At 39.1% G+C, this 23,314-nt stretch overlaps 1 protein-coding gene across 12 annotated transcripts; it reads right to left on the bottom strand.

Annotated features, from left to right (window-relative positions):
- On the bottom strand, positions 1–22,987 carry LOC145436578 (uncharacterized). Of its 12 annotated transcripts, none has more exons than XM_080313952.1 (12): positions 22,857–22,969; positions 20,745–20,757; positions 19,463–19,636; positions 18,220–18,315; positions 18,092–18,160; positions 11,026–11,121; positions 10,898–10,966; positions 10,742–10,819; positions 6,534–6,620; positions 6,315–6,386; positions 6,114–6,200; positions 1–1,432 (listed from the first exon to the last, which is right to left on the bottom strand). In XM_080313952.1, the coding sequence occupies exons 3-12, from the start codon at positions 19,605–19,607 to the stop codon at positions 765–767; spliced, it is 1,467 nt and encodes a 488-aa protein (XP_080170078.1). In that variant the 5' UTR covers positions 19,608–19,636; positions 20,745–20,757; positions 22,857–22,969; the 3' UTR covers positions 1–764. The 12 variants fall into 12 exon arrangements, with proteins under 12 accessions (XP_080170078.1, XP_080170071.1, XP_080170072.1 ...); XM_080313957.1 differs by lacking the exon at positions 20,745–20,757 and adding an exon at positions 1,577–1,785 and having other exon boundaries at positions 1,293–1,432; positions 22,857–22,987; XM_080313945.1 differs by lacking the exon at positions 20,745–20,757 and having other exon boundaries at positions 22,857–22,987.
- Positions 22,988–23,314: the final 327 nt, after the last annotated feature.

Raw genomic sequence — 23,314 nt, 5'->3', positions numbered from 1 at the left:
TGTGATTTCGTGGCTTTAATAATTTTATCCCCAGAATAAATTTCTCTGTAATCTAATTCAAAGGTTTGTAAAGACTGAAAACTGACTTCAAAAATGACCATGAAAACCATAACATGAAAATATGCATGAAAATCGACAATCTCCCAACTCAAACTGGGTTAGATCGACTCCTTCACTGTCCAAAGAAACAAACTAGGCCCGTGCTACTGAGCTTAGACCAATTCATAAAGCTTATCAATTGGACGATAACGGAAACTGTGTCTATAAAATATAGATGAATTAAAATTACTGTAGTTGTCGTTAGATTCATCATAATCTGATGAATCCGGCGTCAAAGACTATCGCAGAATTAGGTCAAAATGAACAGAGGTATTTTATCACTATCTAGTGAACGGAAATTCACCTCGAACTTCGATAGATAATTCAATTAGTCGAGTTCACTCTAAAGTATCGATAATATTGGATATTGAAATGGATAAGGTGAATCACCAATCAGCATTTATTTCGGATGTTACTGCTGTCAGTTGGTCATAATTTTATTATATAAACAACGGGAATACGGTTAACCTCAAAAGATCATTACGCATTGTAGCTAAAAAAGTTTCCTTAAGACCTAGAAAACAAGTCACGTTTATAAAGAGCTGACAAGATGTTGGAGTTCTTGTGGAATCGTCATATCGATGACTATAAAATACCAGTTATAAATCAGTTTCGCGGATGTTCGGATACTTCCCACTATAGAATTCATCACTATAAACAAGACATCATTCATTCTGATTACATGCGTTATTCCAAGTATCAGTCATTCCGTGATCGGGGACGATTGAATTGTAGCGTTCGAAAGTCGCGTAAGCATTGGTTGGACAGCAGCAACCACCGGATTGATACATTCTAAATATTTCAGACCCATTCAAAGCTCTGTTCCAGAGGGTAAATCCTTCAATTTCTCCGTGGAAGCCTTCGTCCTTAAACTTATGCTTAGCCGGGTGTGCTGGGTCGATAGGACCGTATTGTGAATGACCCAAGATCAGAACGCCATTGCCTAGGATAGGATCAGGATATTGAGCTGTACCGGAATGAAGAGCTGAGCCATTGACGTAAGTCGCTGTCGATGAGGCTGTCTTGACTATGCACAAATGTGATCGGGCTATAATGGGGGTATTTATCGCTGTGAAGTGTTTTCTGCTCCCGAATTTCACTTTAATTGATTTTTTATTAATTTTTACGTCAACGGTATCACACGGGTCTGTTTCTCGTGTAATACCCTTCAAAGCACAGTAACTGAACAACGTTCCGGTCACAGGCTCTTCGCCACTGACTGGTCGGACCCAAGCACATGTCGTGATCGCCACCATACGCATAACCTTGCCTCCATACTGAATGCAATCGCTGTGCCCCACAGTCGGGAATATGAAGTGCGAAATGTTGCACGCTGAAATGAAATGGGGAGACGAGTCATTGTCAGAAATAAGTGCATGAGAATGTTACTTTATTCAAATCCCTAAAATTTGTTCTCCAATCCATAATTATAGAGGGGGTTTGTTGAAATTCCGAATGAAACATATACTGCACTAACCTCCTCATATTATAGCCGGTTAAGGGGAAGCGAGTGGCACAGTTGGTTAAACACTGCAGTCACGGCACCAATGGTTGCTGGTTCGAGTCTCGGCTCTGCCATGTTTCTATGCTCCTCATCGCCGACCTCACTGCATATGCGGTGTTGTGCGAAAAAAGCCCAGACCGATAAAGTGAAGCCGGGCTTTGAATAATCGACAGCGACTGATACTGAAGTGGACGCACGGAAGAGAGAGTGGAAGATGATGAATGCGTGCGAGACTGGATGTCGTCCGCGAAGCGTACAAAAGTGAAAGAGGCCAGCGAACTTTACAACATTCATGTTATGGGCACAAATGACCAAATAGGCGATAAGTGCCAAATACTGTTCAATATACAACAAAACGATTTTGCAAATATTTAGAAGCCAGCCAGATTAACCTTCCTGCTAAAACTTGAAATTTTCTCCCTATAAACCCTAAAAAACATCTCTTAACAGCCACTGACGTGCGGTGAGGTTCCAGGCCGGTGCGACACTGACACCCCTCCCCCGCAGACGTGAAGTACCCGATAAATATACACAAATATGTAAATAACAACGGCAGCAAGCGAAGCGGGTGAGCGAGAGAGCTTTTCCCTGCACCATGTTAGCTGTTGCAATTCTACATTCTATAAGACATATTTAATTGTTCAGTTGTTTAATAAAAAATGCTCAACGAAAAGGATGAAACGAAAAACATAATAATATTTAATGTAAGGTTCTAATTCCGGTTTTATATTCTCTATTGTCCTTTGCTCGTCCAATATCCTTTTTACAAGATTGAAGTGGACACTGTATCAGCAAAACTAAATATGTCACTCATAACATCAAACTTTGTTGCAGACATCATTCAGACCGTGGAGAATTAGGGTTAGATTCGTGATGTTGATTGGGGATGCAAATTTCCTTGAATTAAGATCCGCAAATATATAAAACCTTGCAAGGTTAGCTGATTGAGTTGGCGTTATGTTTCTTCTCACATTAGCCACCTTCACACTCAGGCTTTCTAGGCTGCTACTCGACATATGATCCATGTAAGCAGGGTCTTACAAAAACCTTGAAGTGGGCTGTGCTACAAGTTAGCAGATATGGAATCAAATATACAATATCGACCTGGTGTAAATGACTAGTGCAGTCGAAAATACCAAAAAGGCCACAAACAGCGACAATGCAGGTTATGTAAGTAGCTGTTACATACCACAAATTAACGTAGCTATGGATGGAAAATACAGCTACATCATTAACGGAATGTGTTTGCTCCGCATTTCGTAATGGCTATCGCAACTATATACAATTGATACATTTCATTAGACCAGGGGTCGCCAACTCAAAATAGGTCGCGGGCCACTTTTCCAAATTCCTGGAGGCCGCGGGCCGCATGACATCAATATCGATATAAAAGTAGGCAACGCAGTTCAACAACCACGTCTGATAACTCTACGTTATTACAACGCTGTGCTTTCTAACATAGGCGACGGTTATAGTCACCACAAAAGAACTAATATTTTATTGAACAAACACAAATACAACAAAAAGTATCATGATCATCAATGTCATTATATTTTGGACTATGAGCTGTACACGATACCTGACAATGACAACAGTCTTTAGCCGCTAAAACAGGGGTGGCCAACATTTTTGTAATTCACGGCCGCATTTCGCGTACTCATGTAGGCTAGCCTGCGGCCGCATACCGGTGGTTAGTCGTGACAAACTAGTTGGGGCCAAATACCCACGTTATCATGTCCATGTCCATTGCCGGTACACTCCGAACTAATCTATATGCACATATCGGCTTACTATGCGCACCAAATCGTTAGTAGTTATGTTGTAAAGAGCCACAGAGAACCAATCTGTAGTCGCGCGATGCGCGAAAAAATTTTCATGTTCATGAGTGAATTTCGTCAATAAATATTAGTATAGTTTCACATATTACTATAAGATATTTATCCTTTCTCGGCCAATGTGATCAGATTCCCAGATACAGCTGATGCAGGGGGTATCTGCGAAAACTTAGGGTTGTTATTACAAGTGTCGACAGCCGCATAATTTTCCTTCTACTGCTGCAGATTGGCCACCCATGGATTGAAGAATCAATATTGGGGTTAGCTATACACGGTAGGCCTACTTGCTAGACAACTATCTCCTCGTAAAGCATGGTCTTTTGGAGCGCCCGAAGTCGTTTTGCAGGCGTCTCGGTCTTGGCAGTGGTGGGCCATTGCACGTCAAGGCAATATGCCCCTTCGTACCAGCAAATTCTTCATCCATGGAATGATATTACCATGCCGAAGCCGTATCAACTAGTGAGTAATAGTGATAGTGGGCACATAGAATGGCTCACTTTGAAAAACAACAACATTATGTTTCAACTGAAATCAATTTTAGCGTTTCAACATGATTTACTAAGCGTTTTTCTGATTTTTTTTTCAAATCAGGTCGCGGGCCGCAAAATAGGACCTCGCGGGCCGCATGCGGCCCGCGGGCCGCGTGTTGGAGACCCCTGCATTAGACCATACCAAATAGGCAATTTTAGTCGAAAAAGAGCCTCATGGGTTATCTCCAAAACATGAGCCAATTTGAAAATAAACTTAGGACATATTCGGAATCAGTGGCCTCCAGAACCCCCAAACTCACTCTTACTTTTCTCAACTAAAGTAGGTGTTGACCATTGAAATCATTGATGGTTTTCAAAATTTTCTTTACTCATCCTGCCGACAGGTGAGGCACCGCCTCACTTGCCTCCCCTGACCACACGTCACTGTAAACAGCTATATGTTTGTATCAGTAGACTATTTACCATTTGTTAATTGAAATGAATTAGCACAGTAGGATATTGCATCCCAGACGTCCATTATTTTTATGTGACATTAAAAGTTTCATCAGTTATGAAGCGAAACTGTCTCGTGATTACCTATAAGTTTTCTTCTATTTTGAAAAATATGAACTAAAATATTCGAAAATTAGCCGCCGATCGCATCCTCTTGATTGACATTCTCGTAATAATTATTCGTATTGATTATCATCTTTGCGACCCCAGAGAATAAGCAAGCGAACCCATTGCGTCGCGAACCGTAGTTTAGGAACCTCAGGTACAGAGCTTCGTTTCGCGTTGCGTAAACCAAAATAGTTTTAAAATTCTTCTATCAGCTATCGTCTGGAAATTACGCTCGACATGGTGAGCATCGACATTCTCAGAGTGAGGCAATGGTACATTTTATCTAAGTATATTGTGTTGGTGGGTTAAAACTCTACCTGAACATTCGATTTTGAACATTGATTCTCCCTGTGAAGCGTGAGAAGCATAGAAGCCTTTTTTGAAGTGAAATTTTGGCATACCAGGAGTTCCTAAAACTGAAACTTAGTCGTGAATATGAATGGGCGATAGTGATGGTATTTTTCCTTTCTGCGTTACAAATTTCACGGGTTGACGGGTGCAGGCAAATACTTAAAAATAACGCCGGTCCGTGGCAAATTTCCTGCCGGTCCGCAAAATGTCCGACCCTTGCCCATTAAAGAGAGAAATAAGTCATCAAATTTCAAATCGATGTAGGAGTTTAAGAATGCACTTTCTGCGCGGTGTCGTAATAGAAAGTTCATGGTCTACTTAGGGCATTCATGCAAGTGTTGTAGGAACGATTTAAAAGTAACCGACAACTCGTTTAGGACAAAGTATATGTTAAAGCTACGGATAGTTTTAAACAATTAAGCGACACATAATAGTGTGGTAGAGGCTATAGAAAATAGCAAAGTCGCCCTTTTTTCGAAGAAAACCGAGCCATCACAATCAAGTGGTTTTAATAGGACTTCGCTTGCTTCACGTTGCATAAACTTCAATTATTAACATATAAATATCCAATATCAAAACGCCAACACCAAATGAGTTTTACCGGTCACCGAGGCGAAAAAGGTTGAGAACCACTGCATATTAGACAACTACGGATTCTTTATATCTATTACTTTGATTGGTTGAATTAGCACAATTAGCTTACTATATAGCTATTATGTAGATATGGTGTATTTTGTTATTGATGTTGCGTGGTTATGGTTCGAGCTCACAAGAGAGTGTCGCTAAATATTTACAAACGGAATACCGACTATTACCAGCAAACTTTTATAAGAAAGTATGTCAAATTTTGAAATTGATAAGTGCATGCAAGTTTAGGGACGAAATTGTGTTTTACTGACAGCTCCTCGCAGAGAGTGGTCGAGGTTGAAATGCAAAGAATTGCAACCGAAGATGTCATAAATACGTGGAAATTTGTAATAAATCAAAAAGGTTCACATTACAGAGCCTATGGTTCGTTTGTGAACACAAACCTTTAAATACGAACGGGAACCTCACGTTCAAACCATCCACTAAGACACGCCGAAATGACGGATGCCACAATGCAGAACTAAGTCAGTAATATACAGTTTCTTGTGCTTTATTGAATGAATCTTAAAGGTATAGTACCAATTATGCCTTTATACGGTGAATTTTCATGCGTGTGTAAAGTAATACGTGATGTAGGCTACTCACCAATATCTGGTACCGCTGGAGTTGTCAATGTCGTAACTTGTACCGAGTCTGTTGTGATAGTATCCTCAAAGAATTCCGTGGGTGAGCCTGCATACCAATTTAATTGCAATATAGTTGGTAAAATCAAAGCCTTTCTTTTCTACGGATGCTTATTGGGATAGTAAGTTTTAGCAATAAGCTACTTGCGAATATCATGTTCACCAGCAGTCGTGACGGTTGTAACTTCTATCCAATCAGACGTGGCGGAGAAACGATGTGATGTCGTTGACATCCCTGAATTGCAATATGGTTGTTTCAATGATAACTTGCCGATCACTAATTTCGCAAGTTAAGTGCATTAAACAGGCGCGAAATTACCAATTGTGCTTTGACCGCAATCCTCAATTTTACGATGCAGCGTAGTATATATATATTATTTACCTGCAACCGACTCCTCTGGAGTGGTCGATGTGGTAATGTCAATCGAGTCAGTTGTGGTGGAATCACTATATGATTTTGTTGATGAATCTGAAATATTAATCTTAAATATATATAACCGTTGATTAAAGGTTTTGGATATATCTGGGCTATGTAGTGGTGGAGTCGGCGCAAGAGAAATTGTGTAACACCGAGAAACACCTAATGGGTGAGATCTTTAGTCGAATTTTGTAAAAATGCTCCGACCTTTATTCTAACTACTTCATAGTAGAGCAAAATGCTACTAAAATGAACCGCTGCAGTTACAAAACTCATGGGAAATTTCGTTTATAAGTAAGCGTTCACAAACCTAATTCATTTTGTGGCTGTGGCACCTACAGAATTTTGCACGACGATTATGTTCAGACGCTCTCAAACCAACTTTATTGATGTGGCAGAATGTTAGTCTTCGTTGTTATTTAGCTTGACAAAAGTCAGTATCATCCTGAACATTTTTCACGATCGTTAATACCCCTAAGGAAAAATATTTTATGCGTATACAAAAAAAACTGGAAGTGTGAGTTTCTTGAACAGTGGTGCTCAACCGTGGTCCACGAAGCATTTTCAGAAGGAGGGGGGGGGGGCGAAACCTCTAAATTTGCAAAATGGTTGATAACCTAATATATTTCTTAAAACTACAGGGAAATCACGAGGCAGTTTCGCTTCCGAACATGCTAAAACTTCACGACTCACATCAATAGAATGACTGTCTGAGATGAAATATCCAACTGTGCAAACTCATTTTCATTGCTGAATTACTAATAGCCTACTTATACAATCATATTGCTGTTTAAACATTTTTTTTTATTTCGGGGAAGATTACCAAAAGTTGGAGTGGTAAGGTGAATAGGCTGAATTCGAAATGTCTGCAAAAATTCATTTTTTCCGCGATATACCTAACGACAAAACCAGAATAAATTCCAGATGAGCTGCTAGATATAAATGACTAGGATTGACGGTATATGTTCAATAAGAATATGTTTTCTAATTTTGGTGTGATATATGTTGCGATCATACCGAAAAATGTGGCGTCGGTATCGTTATGCGTAAATATCACATTCACCACCACCGCCATCTTCGCGGAAATGGATCTTCGGCACTCGTTCATATCACATCTAGGGCGCGGACTTTCTAGACACGATCACGTATTTCAATAAACGCAACTATAAAATTCGCTTGGATATAATAAAAGTCTAGCCATTTTTTACATAAATAGTATGATGGTGTTTTCAACAAACTCTGCTGTTTATCACTAGCCCACAGTGAATATTTGCACCGGACAGATTACGGTAATTGAGCTAAATTTGAACTAACATTTTTGAGGGTCCGCGAGCGTCTGTAACGGTCTAGAACAGGGGTGGGCAATTATTTTCCTCCGCGGGCCAAATGAGAAGTAAGAAATACGTTGGCGGGCCTAGTGAAAAAAAAATTAGCTATATTCTCTAGCGTATTTTAATTTTATTTCTAAATTACATTGTTAATAAATGATGCTCAGTGAATGTGTAGATATTAGGTAATGAGAAAGTGACTGTTAATTAAAAAAATATCTATTTGCCGTCATGATTCGAAACAATGTTAAACATGTTACATTTTAGCTCTCTTTAAACCCCTATCCACGTTCTTCTAAAACTCTAAAACAGTGGTTCTCAAACTTTTTAGGCATGCCTTTTTTTATGATAGTGAACAATTTCGCGCCTCCTTATCATGATATCACAAAGTATTAAAAAGTGCAACCAGAATGCTAGCAATCCCAACGGATAGTTCGATGGCATGGAAGATTATGGCTGTTGATGAGATAATTCTGAAATATCAAAGTCGGACAATACACAGAGCAATAACTATAAGCTGGGGATATATCGCGCATAGCGCGAAAATTTTTTTCAATAAACTTCGGCTGCGCGCCACACTTCTGATGCTTTCACGTTCAAGAACCACTGCAATGAAATGTATATGCTATATAGTACAAAGCTTATTTTCCTGGTCGCTGCCTTCCGAGCAGTCTGCACCAAAAATAGCGTTTATGTTGAGCGACGCATGCAGTTTTTCTGAATTTCGCCCTCCCTTGACCGAGTGTTTCGTGTTTTTGTCATAAGATCGACTTTAATTGAAATCCTTAATCTCGGCGACATGCCCAGCAAAAACTGAAAGGACGGGTTTACACCCGACTCCTGTATACGAATATTTAGTGCTCTATATTCTAAACCTAATCCTTCTTTGAATTTCAGTTTTCGGCTTTCTTTTTTTGGATTGCCCGTTAATCCTTTATGGGTGATAGATATGATGAGTCATATAGTAATCGCGAGCATTGATTGACTTGCTTTACGAATTAGGGATTTGGAAACGTATCACGTAATAAATTGAAACACAGACCGTTTGATGCGTAATGCGACAATGGCAACAAGAAAGGTTTGAACTAAACTATATGGAAAGAGGAATTTCTTGTGACTTCAATTGCTACTCATACTTTGCCACATTGCCTTTATTTTGAATCTGGATTACGCATGTGAGGCACGTAGGCAGCGTAATCGTGGCGTATTAATGAACAGGCTACAAACTAAACGAATTTCCTGTTCATTTGATATAGCCTATGGTTTTAGTCATTCAAAAAGCAAGTTTTGTTCTGAATTCCAAGCAACCTTTCGCGGGCCGCACAGAATAGCTTCGCGGGCCGCATTTGGCCCGCGGGCCGCACTTTGCCCAGGTCTGGTCTAGAACAAGGGTGGGCAAACTTCGGCCCGCGGGCCGCATGCGGCCCGCCACGCCGTTCTGTGCGGCCCGCGAGAGTTTAAAGAAACATTTCAAAAATTTTGATAAAATGCGTACTAAAAATCGAATTGATGCAGGGACTTGATTAACTTTGTCTTAGTATATTTCACCATGATAATTCTAAGACAGTGGTTTTCAAACTGGCTGGCGCGCCCCCCTTGGGGGCGTGAAAGTATCTGAAGGGCGCGAAGCTGAGCTCAACTGAAAAAATATTTCCCGCTCATCGCGCGATTTTCATTCCATTCATACTTATTGCTATGTATTTAGTATGAATTACATAGTAGAAGCGTGTTTGAAGATAACATGGTTATGATGCTGTCAGCATTGTGTGTCCTTGGAACTGAAGCCAAAGTGGAATTACTAAATCTATGAAGAGATCTCTGCTCACAGATTTATATTTCAATCCTGTTCTAAGAATCGGGCCAACCGACTTTTATCTCTATAGTTTTGACAAATTGGTTGTTGAGGTCCGCCAGCCTATGAAATCTCGCCACTATTTGATTCTGACGCGTGTACGATATCATCAAAGCAATATTTGGCTTGTTTTAAATAAGCACATATATTGTCTCCATGTCCTCACTATATAATCAAATAGCAATATTGCGTTTTGGTTTATAATCCCAATTTTATATAGTGCGGCCCGCGAATGCATTCAGATGTTGAATACGGCCCGCGAGCACAAAAGTTTGCCCACCCCTGATCTAGAAGGGGTCAGCGAAGACAAAAGGTTGATAACCACTGGTCTAGACAACAGAATAAAGTTGTCAATATTATTTCAAACATATCCCTTGCAAGATTAGGATTCGTGTTAAATAGTACTTTTATAAAAGCTTCCAACATGTCACAAGTCCTCACATTGGTCTATTTATAAATTAATTTTCCCTATTAATGAATTCAATAGAACTCTATGGAGAAAGTTAAGAATCTAGCATTCCCAGACATGATCACGTCACATAGAATGGATGTAGCAACTGACGGGGTTATTGAGCTTTATTTTTTCTCCCTGCCAACAAAAATACTGGAACAATTATATGTTACATTTCTCAGTACGTTGGAGAATGAGTTAACAAAAATTGGGATGTCAGGTACTGGTATTCCAGCTAATTTAAACGTCGTGCTCGATAGGACTGGTTTTCGAAAATGCTTTTCGTTTCCCCTGAATGTATTAAATACTATCGGAGTATCAGTCATTAATCAATCTTCAGTACACGCTATACGTATGATGTCAATCATTACTACCGGATTGGAGGGAAATGTCCTACAGTGACGATTTGCCAACTTGTTAGTAACGGGTGAGTGCATTCGGAATATTTACCCATAAACTTGTAATGCCGTCCTCTTGGATTGTAATTTGGTGATAGCCATTAATTTCTATCATTGCAAATTCTCAGGTGACATGAACTCACAGCTATCATTCTTAGAAGTTGTAAGTTCGTCCGTTCTTGTGGTCGACGATGGCTTGGTGACGTTTGGAGCCCCTCCTTCTTTTATATGTGTGTCAATTGAAACAATTTGATTGTAAATTTTATCATTTAATAATCTTAGATTAAATTGATACTTACCGCTATCGTAGGGCGTTGACTTTGTGACCTCATATTTGGATGCGGTCGTACGGGGTTTGCTTCTGATTGCTGTTAGAAAATTTGGCACACTCGATTCAATTGTGTATGTTTGTCGATCGGAAACTCACTAATGTCATTTGGCTTCGAAGTTACGTTGTCTTTGCTTGTGGTCGTAAGCGTATGAACGTTGGATGTTGCCTCACCATCTGACAATTGCGAATCATCTATAATATGTACGCATCAGGAATATTATTTTGATAACACTGGGAAACCGGCAAATTTGTTAACCCTGAGTCTGCACTTGATTTAGGCTAATTTTGGCGTGCCAATTCCCAAAATGCCACTGCTTCTCTTCTATCACGTCAAATTTTTGCTCTACGACATATGCCCAAAATATGCAAATTTTCGGAATTTTTCACGAATTTAGCCATATTACTTTTTCATATAATATAGAAATCCACACTTTTACCATAAAATAAGTTATATAGTCAAGGGCTCGATTGAATTAGGCTGAAAAAGGTACTGGTATCGATCTAGGCCGATGTTATCACCCATTTTTCGTTAGAGGATGCATTCATCCGAGGATATTTCACACACATATTTGATGCAAACTGCAGGGTATGGCAAGAAAAATAAACATGACATATACTATCAGCCATAGGTCAAATGCCCCATTCAGCTTATCCCATACAACCTGAAACTCCTATACGCTCGATAATTTGGATCAAGATTGTTATTATTATTAATAATGAGGAGTTTCAAGTGGCGCGTGGCGCCGTTTCCGTCCTTGTGCACCACGGACAAAATATGTTATCAAGAATCGAGTTCTCGTGCTCTGGGACATAGGCTTATAATAACTTTCAAACTATATATACAAGTTACATGAAATAATAAACTCGGCGACTCGACGAGTTATTGATCTGGCATAAGCTGTGGGACTTGGAATAGAAATCTTCGGAACTTTTAACATCCTTATGACGTGAAAAAAGATTACTTGGCAAGGTGGAGAAGGTATCTCACTTTCGGTCAGGATAAATGTCTTAGGTGCAGTAACAATTGCGCACTCAGTTAGTCTTCGTGGATAATAGAGAAACATTAAAAGTAATACAGAAACCTTGAATTGTTGCAATATCACGGGCACGATTGGATCATATGTGTCAGCTTTGAAATATAGTGTTTCTAGTGGTCAAACAATGAGGATGCACATGTAACCCTGATACACATGTGTCACTGCCATATTTTTATGTCGACAGCAAACATTCAAAAAAGCTGAAATAGCTAATTAATTTTCCTAAAAACCTTGACATACCCAGAGATGAACAAGGAGAAAATGTCCCCCCAACATCTGAAGATGATGGGGGTAAGATACCAGAGTAGATTGGGGATTACATATGTTAGCTGACTATTGCTCGAGTATCAAACTAGACAACCTAAAGAATTATAGGTTATTAGCCTAAATTTATACCCTGAAACTCGCACTTTATTTGTCATGTAGAAGCAATATCAGATTAAATCAGGGGTGGGGAAACTACGGCCCGCGGGCCGTGCGGCACGCGAGAGTCTAAAGAAACTTATTAAAAATATTGATAAATTCAGTACTAAAAATCGAATCGACTTGATGCGTCAATTTGCAGCATCTCAATTCCGTCGTTTCAAACAGTTTGGGAACAGCCGGAAAATGCCGCCATCCAATAAATTTATCATCCTTTGTTGGGAAGTTTCGTACCATCAGTGCGTCAACGAAGTTGATGTCATTTGAACGGTACTTGCAGCCGCCGTATGGCCCTAAGGTGTCGCTGTTATACCTTCACACTCACGCCAAGCAAGGCTTTGGACTCATTGTCTCATTGTTACAAGTTGTAACTTACAACGCTCGAGTCAATAAAAAATTGCCTCCGCCGTCAAGCCATACAAAAAAGTTGACTCGAGGAGTAGTCTCGGAGGAGACGCGCAGTTTCTTTGTTTTTGCTGTGTAAGTATTGTGAAATATTCAAGACATTGTTAGAAATGTTTTATGTTATTTCACGTGACGTCGGACTTTCTGCGACGTCGCGTCCCTTTGAAAAGTGGAAGCATGTAGCGATACCATGAGTTTTCCAATCAATCCGGTCACTGCATGTAAACTGTTTAATGATGGCACCAACACACCGTGCAATGCCGGGCTGCAATTGGTCACGTTTTAGCGAGACAAAGCGCGCATTATTGATAATCCGCCAACCCCGATTTGCAAAGACTGCCGAAGAAAGGTCTCACCGGGTAAAGTTGACAATTTCATCTCGTCTCTCTCTTTACTTTTTCTTAGTAAATTTCACCATAATAATTCGAAGGCAGTAGTTCTCAAACTGGGGGCGCACCACCCTCGGGGGCGTGAAAGCATCTGAAGGGGGGGGGGCGAACTAAAAAAAATTCGCGCTATGCGCGATTTACATCCCATTCATAATTGTTGCTCTGTATATAGTCTGAATTTTATATTTGAAAATCTCTCATCGACAGTCGTAACCTTCCATGCTAACAAATTATGTGTTAGGTTTTCTAGCAGCCTGGTTGCATTTCGTGATATGACGTTAAGGGGGGGGGGGGTGCACTAAATCTTTTACCATCATAAGGGGGGGAGGCGTGTCTTTAAAAAAGTTTGAGAACCACTGTTCTGGGGTAAATACTTCCCATATTATTTTTTATGTTTCATTTCTGACGCGACTGCCGGATCTCAAGGCCCACGCAGTTTGAAAGGTTTCAACTGCTAAACATTATAGAAATCCTAAACGAGATTGACATAATTCGTATCACGAGTGCGATTGGAGATTGGCCACTCCAGTTTTAATTATTTCAGCGATGTGCGTCTAAAAATCGATCCGCGCGTGTATTAGGTAGATTCGTTCTCCGTATTGAATTAGTAAATCTGCTCACAAGTCGCTGCTCACAGATTTAAATTTCAATCCTGTTATAAGAATCGGGACAACCGACTTTCATATCTATAGTTTTGGCAAATTGGTTATTGAGGTCGACCAGCCTATAATCTCGCCACTGCCCATCCCTGGCTTAAATCAACCTAATAAAGCAGTGCAAATGTTTATTTGAAGTCTATTGATTTACTTTCGACTGCTTGTGGTTTTTAAAACGTTTTATACAGTAAGCACGAAATATTAAAAATAGTGCTAATATATGGGTTTTGAGACAATGTGGTGGGTGCCTAACCCAAAAAATTGAGGTGATAGAGAAAAACGGAAATCATTTTTTTAATTCAGCGCCAAAAAATTAGTCAGAATCAATTGCCTGGTCAACGTCAACAAAAATAGTGTTGACCAGTGTAATCAATATTAGAGATTATCGTATCGAAGATAATATCGGGTTGAAATCTCAAATTGAAATAAAAATCGGTATCGTCAATTAGATGTAAAAAGTATATGCAATTCTCGTGACTTCACAACATAGTAATTGTGAAACAGAAAAATATATGGTCTGGCGCCGATAGAGTGGGTATATTTATATATTGTCTACAGCTTACAGGCTATGTCGTGCGGTGCTGAGGTTCGTTGCGCTTGAAGCACTGATCACGTTAGAGTCAGATCTACAGATATATAAACCCAAAATAACAGCTTACTTAGTTGGGTATTTGTTTCTTATCATAACATTAGCATTCTTCACGCGCAGTACATAAGAAGCAACTATGCCCCATCCCTAATGGAAGGTATAGATATCAGTGATGAGCATCGGAGTTTTGCCGATTTTGTGACACTCGGAGCGGAGTCGGAGTTTACTACAGATATTTATTCGGAGTGTTGTAACTTTCGCCCTCGATATTTTTGGATAGCTTTGACCAGAAGACACTATTGATTACAAACCAAAACACAAGCAGTTGACACCTTCTAAAGTTGTAATATGACGGGCAACATGCAAAAATGATTGCCAAGTGCATAAAAATCAGCCATCTGCACGGCAATGCGATGCACTCCAGTGGAGAGTAGACAATACTACAAGGCAAACATATTCTCACATCTCTTTAGTAAAACACATTACCAAGTGTACCTTGCTCGCCACTCTAATGCTATATTACCGGTTAAAATGGTATGATTGGCCATGAGCCATTTTAACCTAGTGATCTAGCAAGGCAGACTGACGAGACTGGACGAGATTTTTCGGAAATCTCGGAGTCTGGGATTGAGCTCTTCGGAGTCGGAGGCAGATTGCCTCAGCGACTAAAGTTGTCGGAGAGATTCGGAGTCTTGAAAAGCACTATCCGCTCATCACTGATAGTTATGGATGGAAAATACACGACAATTACGCCAGTAAGTGAATGAATTTTGTATTCACCACATCTGGGCTGTCGCAATTCCACAATTCATAATATACCGTCGGTTTGCGAAGTCGACACGGCATTGTATCGCTGCGCTGCAATTATCGGATTGTTAGCTGACAGTGAATGAATCAAATATATCTTGGCCTCACACTACCATTGTTTGTATGTGCTATCATTGCGCGTAACAAGGTCGAATCTCGCATTCTTTGGCGATTTTGAGGGGTTTTGGTGCCCTGACCTTATTAATGCTTTCTTTGTCGAAGTCAGTGCTATAATAGAATTACATTAATGTCAGTTATTATAAATTCTGAGCTGTTGATGGTGAATTGCGCTTTCACAGGTGAGGCTTGTCCCGTCCGTGCCTCACCTCTCCTCTCCTCTGGTGCTTTACAATAAACCAATGTCTCGAGAACCTTTTTTGTCAAAAGATCCATATTGACCGCGGCCAAGACTTCGTAAAATGGGTGACGTTCTTCTATTTTAGATAAGTCGTTGCTTGCCAGTCATTAACTAGAAAATCGCAATGAAGTCGTCATTACGACTGAGCTTCAGTGATGATCTTTTTCCTTTTTGAGCTCCAAATTTCACGGATTCACGGGTTCACGCATACACTCAGAAAAATTGAGGAGTCCGCGGTAAAAATATTAGGAACCCCTGGTCTAGATTATAGACTAGAAGAAAGTTCTCAACATTATTTTTAACATATCCCTTGTATAAGGTTAGGACTCGTGAGTACTTTTATATAATAGCTTCCACCCCACTATATAATCTCGCGTTGTTAATGATAAATATTATATTAACTTTCCGTGACCTATTAATGAATTCAATAGGATTTCATGAAAAAAGTTAATAACTTAGCATTCCTGTATACATAGACGTCACAATGACTAAATGTAACAACTGATGGGGGATTAAGCTTTATTATTTTTCCCTACCTTCAAAAATACAGGTATGAATATATGCATACACTTATCAGTACGTTTCAGCATGAGTTAACAAAAATGGGGCTTGCAGGTGCTGGAATTCCAGATATTTTAAACGTCTTGCTCGATAGGACAGGTTTTCGAAAATGTCTTCTGTTTATTCTGCACATATAAGATACTCTCAGAGTAGCAGTCATTAAAGATTAGAACTCGCAATACCTATGATGCTACTCATTACTACAGGATCGGAGAAAAGCGACCTACTGTGATGTTTTGCCAACCTGTTAGCAACGGATGGGGGCATTCGGAATTCCGACGCATAAACGCTTAATGACGCCCCCTTGGATTGTAATTTATTGATAGCCATTGATTTATCTCATTCCACATTCTCGAATGAGGGAAGCTTGTGTCATAAACTCACAGCTATCATCCTGAGAAGTGGTGAGATCGTCTGTCCTTGTGGTCAAAGGAGGCTTGGTGGCGGGCGGATCCCCACCATCTATTATGTGTGTGTCAATTGAAACGACCTGATCGTAATTTTTTTCATTTAATAATCTCGGATTAATATAGAACTTAGCCGCTATCGTAGGGCGTTAACTCTGTGACCCCATCTTTGGATGCGGTCGTATGTGGTGTGATTGGGATTGCTGTTACGAAATTTGACTGTCTCGATTAATTTTTTATAGGAGTGTCGATCGGAAACTCACTAATGTCATTAGATGTAAAAAGTATATGCAATTCTCGTGACTTCACAACATAGTACTAGATAACCAGATAAATGTATGGTCTGGCACCGTTAGACTGGGTATATTTGAATATTTTCTATAGGTTACAGGCAGGGAATTGCGATGAGGTTCATGACTGGTGAAGCACTGACCACGTTAGAGTCAGATTTACAAATATATAAACCCAAAACGGTCGCTGATTTAGTGGGGTACTTGTTTCTTATTATCACAGTATCACTGTTCACACGCAGGGTACGTAAGAAGCTACTATGCATAGTCAAGTATATAGGGGTGAATGGAAATACATGACAACTACGTCAGTAAGTGAATGAATTTGGTATTCACTACGTGATGGCTGTCGCAATTACACGATTCATCCTACACCCTCGGTTTGCAAGTCGACACCGCATTGTAGTGGGAAGCCCTGGTCTGGATTATAAAAGAAAGCTCTCCATATTATTTTAAACATGTATCTTGTAACGTTAGGATTCGTGTGAACAAGTATTTTTAATAATAGTTTCCACCCCACTATTTGACCTCGCCTTGGTAATGCTAAATATTACCTTTCCGTAACCTACTAATGAATTAAATAGGACTTTATGAAATAAGTTAGATCTTTCAATACATGTACACGTCACAATGAATAAATGTAACAACTGAGGGGGTGATTGAGCTTTATTTTCTATCCCTACCTACTAAAATACAGGTAAAATTATATACACAATCTTATGAGTCCGTTTGAGTATGAATTTGCAAAAATGGGGATTGCAGGCATTGGAATTCCAACTATTTTAAACGTCTTGCTCGATAGGACTAGTCTCTTGTTTTCCCTGTATGTATGAGATTCTCTCGGAGTAGTTGTTATTATTCAAAGTTCAGTACACCGCTATACGTATTATGTTGATCATTACTACAGGTTTGGGGGGGGGGTGTCCTGCTGTGACGTTTTACTAACTTGTTAGTAACAGGTCGGTGCATTTGTAATTTTTACACATAAACGTTTAATGTCGTCCCCTTGGATGTAATGTTATGATAGCCATCGATTTATCTCATTTCACAGTCTCCAATAAGGGTAGCTTGTATTATAAACTCGCAACTATCATCCTTAGGAGTGGTGAGATCGTCCGTTCTTGTGGTTGAAGATTACTTGGTGACGGGTGGAGCACCTCCATCTTTGATGTGTGTGTCCATTGAAACGATTTGATCGTAAATTTTCTCATTTAATAATATCAGAATAATTTGAACTTACCGCTATCGTAGGGCGTTGACTTTGTGACCTCATCTTCGGATGCGGTCGTACAGGGTTTGGTTCTGACTGCTGTTACGAAATTGGACTGTGTTTATTCATTTTTTAATGTGTGTCGATCGGAAACTCACTGGTGTCATTGGGCTTCGAAGTTACGTTATCTTTACTTGTGGTCGTAAGCGTCTGAGCGTTGGATGTTGCTAAAGCATCTGACTGTTGCGAATTATCTATAATATGTACGTATCAGGAATATTATTATGAATAATAATATCAGAGATTATCGGTTCGAAGATAGTAGCGGGTCGAAATTACACATTGAAATAAATATCGGTATCGGCCATTGGATAAAAAAATTATATGCAATTCTCGTGACGTCAGAACATATTACTATAGAATCAGATAATTATATAGTCTGGTACCACTGGGTATATTTTTATACTTTATATACCTTAATACGGATGCAAACGTTCAACTTGATTTCATGTTGAAGCAAAGCAATGATTATACATCTGATCTTATAAATGATATGAAGTTTTCGTAAAACGCCTTAAGCTAGATTCCGTATCTGTTGAATATCGGCTGAACAGCCTACACCGCGGTTTTCGGTGAAGGTGCTAGTTATCGATTTTATCGGTATCGACTCGAAAATCCGATATACTGTGGTCCTAATTATTACTACTATTTTTTTGGAATTTGAGGGCTTTGTGAATTACTGTTATTAAAGTTCATGCCCATATATCTCTCATATGCCGTCTACGCTTTGGACCAGTCAGGATAATTAATTGAGCTCAAATTTAGCACCTATATTATATGTTTGCCACATAAAATAATAAACTCGACGACCGGGGTGAAAAGAGTCAGTAAGCTGGATAATGAAAAGTGTAAACATTTACTCGGTAAGGTTACCATATTCGGAGATCCGAAAAATAGGTCACTTTTTAAACACTCTGTAATCTGTGATACCGGAAAAGAAAATGGGTAATTTTAAAAGTTTCCGGCGAATAGTACCTGTGATGACTAAAAAAGGTCAATACTTAGTTTCGACCTCCGTTGTGCCCGATTTTCACGAATCTCTGCCGGTCGCTGCGTCGAGGTCGAGATCCTAATGGCACTTTAATACATGTTTCTAAAAAATTCTCAAAAAAGAGAAGATTTGGACGTTCTCCGAGGACACTTTCAAGAGGACAAATCGTTTTAAAATAGGACGTATGGTGACTCTATTACTCACCGATATAATCTACAGACTTCGAATTCGTGACATCTTTGCCGAGGTTACAGTGGAATCAATTACTAAAGGCGCCTTCCGATATGAAAGTATATACTTCCTTATTTTTATGAGTCCGTAGTGTCAGAGCCGGTCAGATATTAACTTACCAGTAGCAGTAGGATTGGACGTTGTCAGGTCCTCTCCGTTAGTGGTCGAGGCCAGTTCAATCGTTGGAGTCGGTTTATTTCGATTGTCCTCCTGCTTCTGTATGCTTGTATGAATCGCGATGACACTGCCCCCTTTATTTCCCATAATAATTGTTTCAAATTGCTTTATGAGCCCTTTACCGAAAATGCGAACTCTAATTAGAATACGTTAAATTGATAATATACGCACTTAAAGTTTATAGTACGAGAGTAAGATTCACTGCAATGTTGTTTTGTGCACAATACGGCCTTAAAGTGAACAATATATAAAGTAGGAACGTTTTGATATATTGAAGTTATTTGAAAAAGATAAATTCATGTATCACTTCTGGCTTCGGCTTGTCCGCGGGCAATTCCGATATATAATATGGTACGAATACTGAGGGACCGCTATGACTTGGTGTCGCTGCAAACATATGGACAATATTGTTGTACAAAATTAACTTTTTTAAACAATATACCGGGTGACTGATACAGTTGTCCAGTTGGTAAAAAAATGCTGCGAATCAAATTTGGCTCATTCTAACCTACAACAACGAAGCTATTACAGAAAACAAATATTAAAATAATGTAGTACAGCCGAGGGGGCGGAATATCATAAAAAAAACTTTGAAATAGGGCGCTGGCGGATTAGCTTTTAATTTTTCCAAAAAAAGTTGCAGAGAAGTCATAGAGTCGGGATTGGAAAAAGATATGTTCGTGTGATCGGATCCAGTCCAAAATAAACTAGGCATACCGTTGAGCTGAAAACTAGGTTGTGAAAATGGAACGTTGTGAAGACTAGCCTCTCTATCAACCAACGCTTATTTCGGTAAACATTATTTACCTGACACGTGGGATTTGGTTATGCATAAATCTGCCAACCGTATATAACATGTGTTATTGCCATAAGTAGACAGTCGTGGATTTTAAATGCAAATTTCCCTATTCGTCAATTCGTCAGTAATATCACTCAATATCCTCGAGCAATTACGCTATGGCGGCCAAAACAGGACCGAATGCATAAGCATCGTTGCTTTAAGATGTTGACGCATACCGGCATATTGACGGGTGTTAGTTTACGCATGGAAGTACATTTATGTATTGATTTATTTACTATGTATATGTGGCGAATAGGCTACCTATATCACTCGAGAATGCTTTAATTTTAAATTTTAAAATGTATGTTAATGAAATAGTCAGATTGATCCATGGACTTCAATAAACAGTTAACCAGTCCATCAATTTGGCGGGCTTGTCTCACCTGTGGCATCCTCCTAAAACAAAATCACAGATATAATAAATATTAATTTCTTTAGCTGAAAATTAGGTGCAATTTAAAAAACCTTCTCTGCAGGATACGGAGGTATTTAACTCCAACTTCAAAATTAATCAATAAATTTATAAAAAAAGGCCTCTTAAAATACGGATCACGGAGGGTTTCATGGCAGGCCAATGTTGAAAGTAAAGATATAAACTATAAAAATACATTGTTCGGTTTATAAGATTTGTCCTTATTTTTGACTTATGTCGATATTATACCTTATTATAATGCTCCCCTGGTCATAATAGCCCGGAGGAAATCTGGGCCAAAGTGATGACTGATAACATTTCTTAGTAATCAGGTAGCTTCACAACCTTAAATCACAACAGATGGCAATGGAGAGGCCATAATTAGGATTGGGCAATATTGATTTTATCGACGACGACGGCAATCCTAGTTGCGCAGTTCCTTCTAATAATTTATTGCAGTAGGTCCAAGCTAACACCGAAAAATGTTAATAAGAAATATTAATATGAAATTGTTGGCTATGTCAATGTGACACTAGATCCTTATTCCAACCAAGCTTGTCATCCTCAGAAAAATGGCAATGAATCGAAATTATCTCGACGAATTTAAGGCATTCGATGGTGAAGAATTTCAACCATTCACATTAACAAAACGGAGTTTATTTTGAAATACAACTGATGATCATCAGATTCCGAGTCAATAATATTTCGTTATTTCTGACCGATAACAGACACACTGCACTTAGCAGCTACTGAGGTATATTGGTCAAGGTTATCAAGGGGAATTTATCAAATCGTCGATTCTTGCTAGGTTGGAACTCAGATTATGTTTGCGGTTTGGCCTTGGTGACGCTGATGATGATTGACATTGTCCATTAACATGGCCACTTGCCCTGTCATCGGAACAATTGGATAGGAAATCGAAACAACCATAATTGAAATTCACCATGGTTTACAATGATTATGATATATTGATGGGCAAAAACACGATTTACATGTCGCTCATCCATCTACGTCGCTGACTACAAATAGGCCTACATGTACCCCGCTCTTGATATAGTATTATCCAAGTAAGTTTTGCAATGAGTTGAACTCGCCATCGTCACCATCGTGAACGTTCTTGTGCAAATTTCCGATCTATCATTCCGATCTGCAGATTATGATACGAGAGAGTGTAACAGGATATAATTGCACATCGGCAAGATTATGGTTTTCCGGTGGCTCGCATTTCGTAAAAACAAAATTGTTGATCAATGTTTGGTACTGTGCGGCTGCTTTGAGCCGACAAAGGACTGGAGTCACAGTAAATAAAAATATGTGTTTATGTCGACGTGTTCCGCATTTTGCTTAGCGTTGTCATAAAGTTGTCGATTATCAGAATATCGTATATGGGTGAGAACTTCATACTACCCTGGACAAGTTCCAATTAGGGTTGCATTTCAAACAAAAATCAATTTAAAACAAACGTGGTTAAAACAAGGCCCTAATTTAAAACATGTTTTTTTAAAAGTCATGACGTTCCGAACATTCAATTGTGACGTCATAGTGAAATGACATTGACAATTGAAAATATAGGGTAAATATAGCTCCTTTGATGTAATATATGTACTATTAATGTTGGGGGTTCCAACCATCCCATATCGATATGTCGGGTGGTAATTGTCTGTAGGTTCATACAGCATGTTTTTTGGAAAGTATTTACGCAATTATGGCATAGTTTTACAACTTAAAAAAAACAATTTTGTTTTCTTAAAAAGGCCTTTTTTGAAAACACTGTTTGTTTTAAATGTGGCCCTAGTTCCAATGTATCATATAAAAACGGAGTTTGTTTGTTTTGGGGTATTCATGGTGTTTGTCGACTACTATGGTCATTTACACCAGGCCGATATTCTTCTTATTTTCCGTAACTGCCGAATTATAGCACGGCCCACCTCCAGGCTTTTGTAAGACACGGCTGACGCTGATGAGTTAGTCGGTCTTGGGCAATAATAAATCTTAATGTACAGCATTACTTGTTAAACGTGTACGCGTGATTTTTGCTACTATGGCGGAACAAAATAATTTAGGTAATACAACCAATACTGACCTTGCAAGCAGAAACCTCCAGTAGTGAATGGGGTGACGATCGTGTATAGGCGCAGCATAGACAACATCGCCATCTTCGTTCGTTTGCAATGTCTCACTTCGATATTGGTTGCTGATTTATATGATATACCAATGCAGAATGGCAGAGATTAAACAAGTATCTAATTAAATATTTAATATAGTATAGACTTATGGCGTTGTGAACTTGTATAAATAAATATTTAAATGATGGCTAGTTTATAAATGAGGGTAATTTGAACTTTGGATGTAGTGAGAATCTAGTTTGAACTTATATTTTACATGAGAGAACTGACGTAAAAGAAGAAGCCACGGAATGACACTGATAGCAACTGAGATAAAACATGTGCCATGCTTTTATGCGTGGTATGTAAATATAAGCAACGTTTTAAACCTGGTATTTCATGCATCTATCTGTATTTAAACATACAGGTTGAAAGT

This window comes from Botryllus schlosseri, chromosome 3, assembly GCF_051294905.1.
Source record: "Botryllus schlosseri isolate E-star chromosome 3, Bs_hap1, whole genome shotgun sequence".
NCBI lineage: Eukaryota > Metazoa > Chordata > Ascidiacea > Stolidobranchia > Styelidae > Botryllus > Botryllus schlosseri.
The sequence above is the reverse complement of the archived record's forward strand: the minus strand, read 5'-3'. Positions and strand labels throughout refer to the sequence as shown.

What these genes read in the sequence shown, in the direction of transcription:
- LOC145436578 (XM_080313945.1), bottom strand. Translation starts at nt 22,929, where the DNA reads ATGGCGATGTTGTCTATGCTGCGCCTATACACGATCGTCACCCCATTC. An exon ending in GTCAACGCCCTACGATAGCG is followed by an intron (nt 10,820 to 10,897) that starts GTAAGTATCAAT and finishes CACATATAAAAG; the next exon opens with AAGGAGGGGCTCCAAACGTC. An exon ending in TACAACCGTCACGACTGCTG is followed by an intron (nt 6,201 to 6,314) that starts GTGAACATGATA and finishes ATTGGTATGCAG; the next exon opens with GCTCACCCACGGAATTCTTT.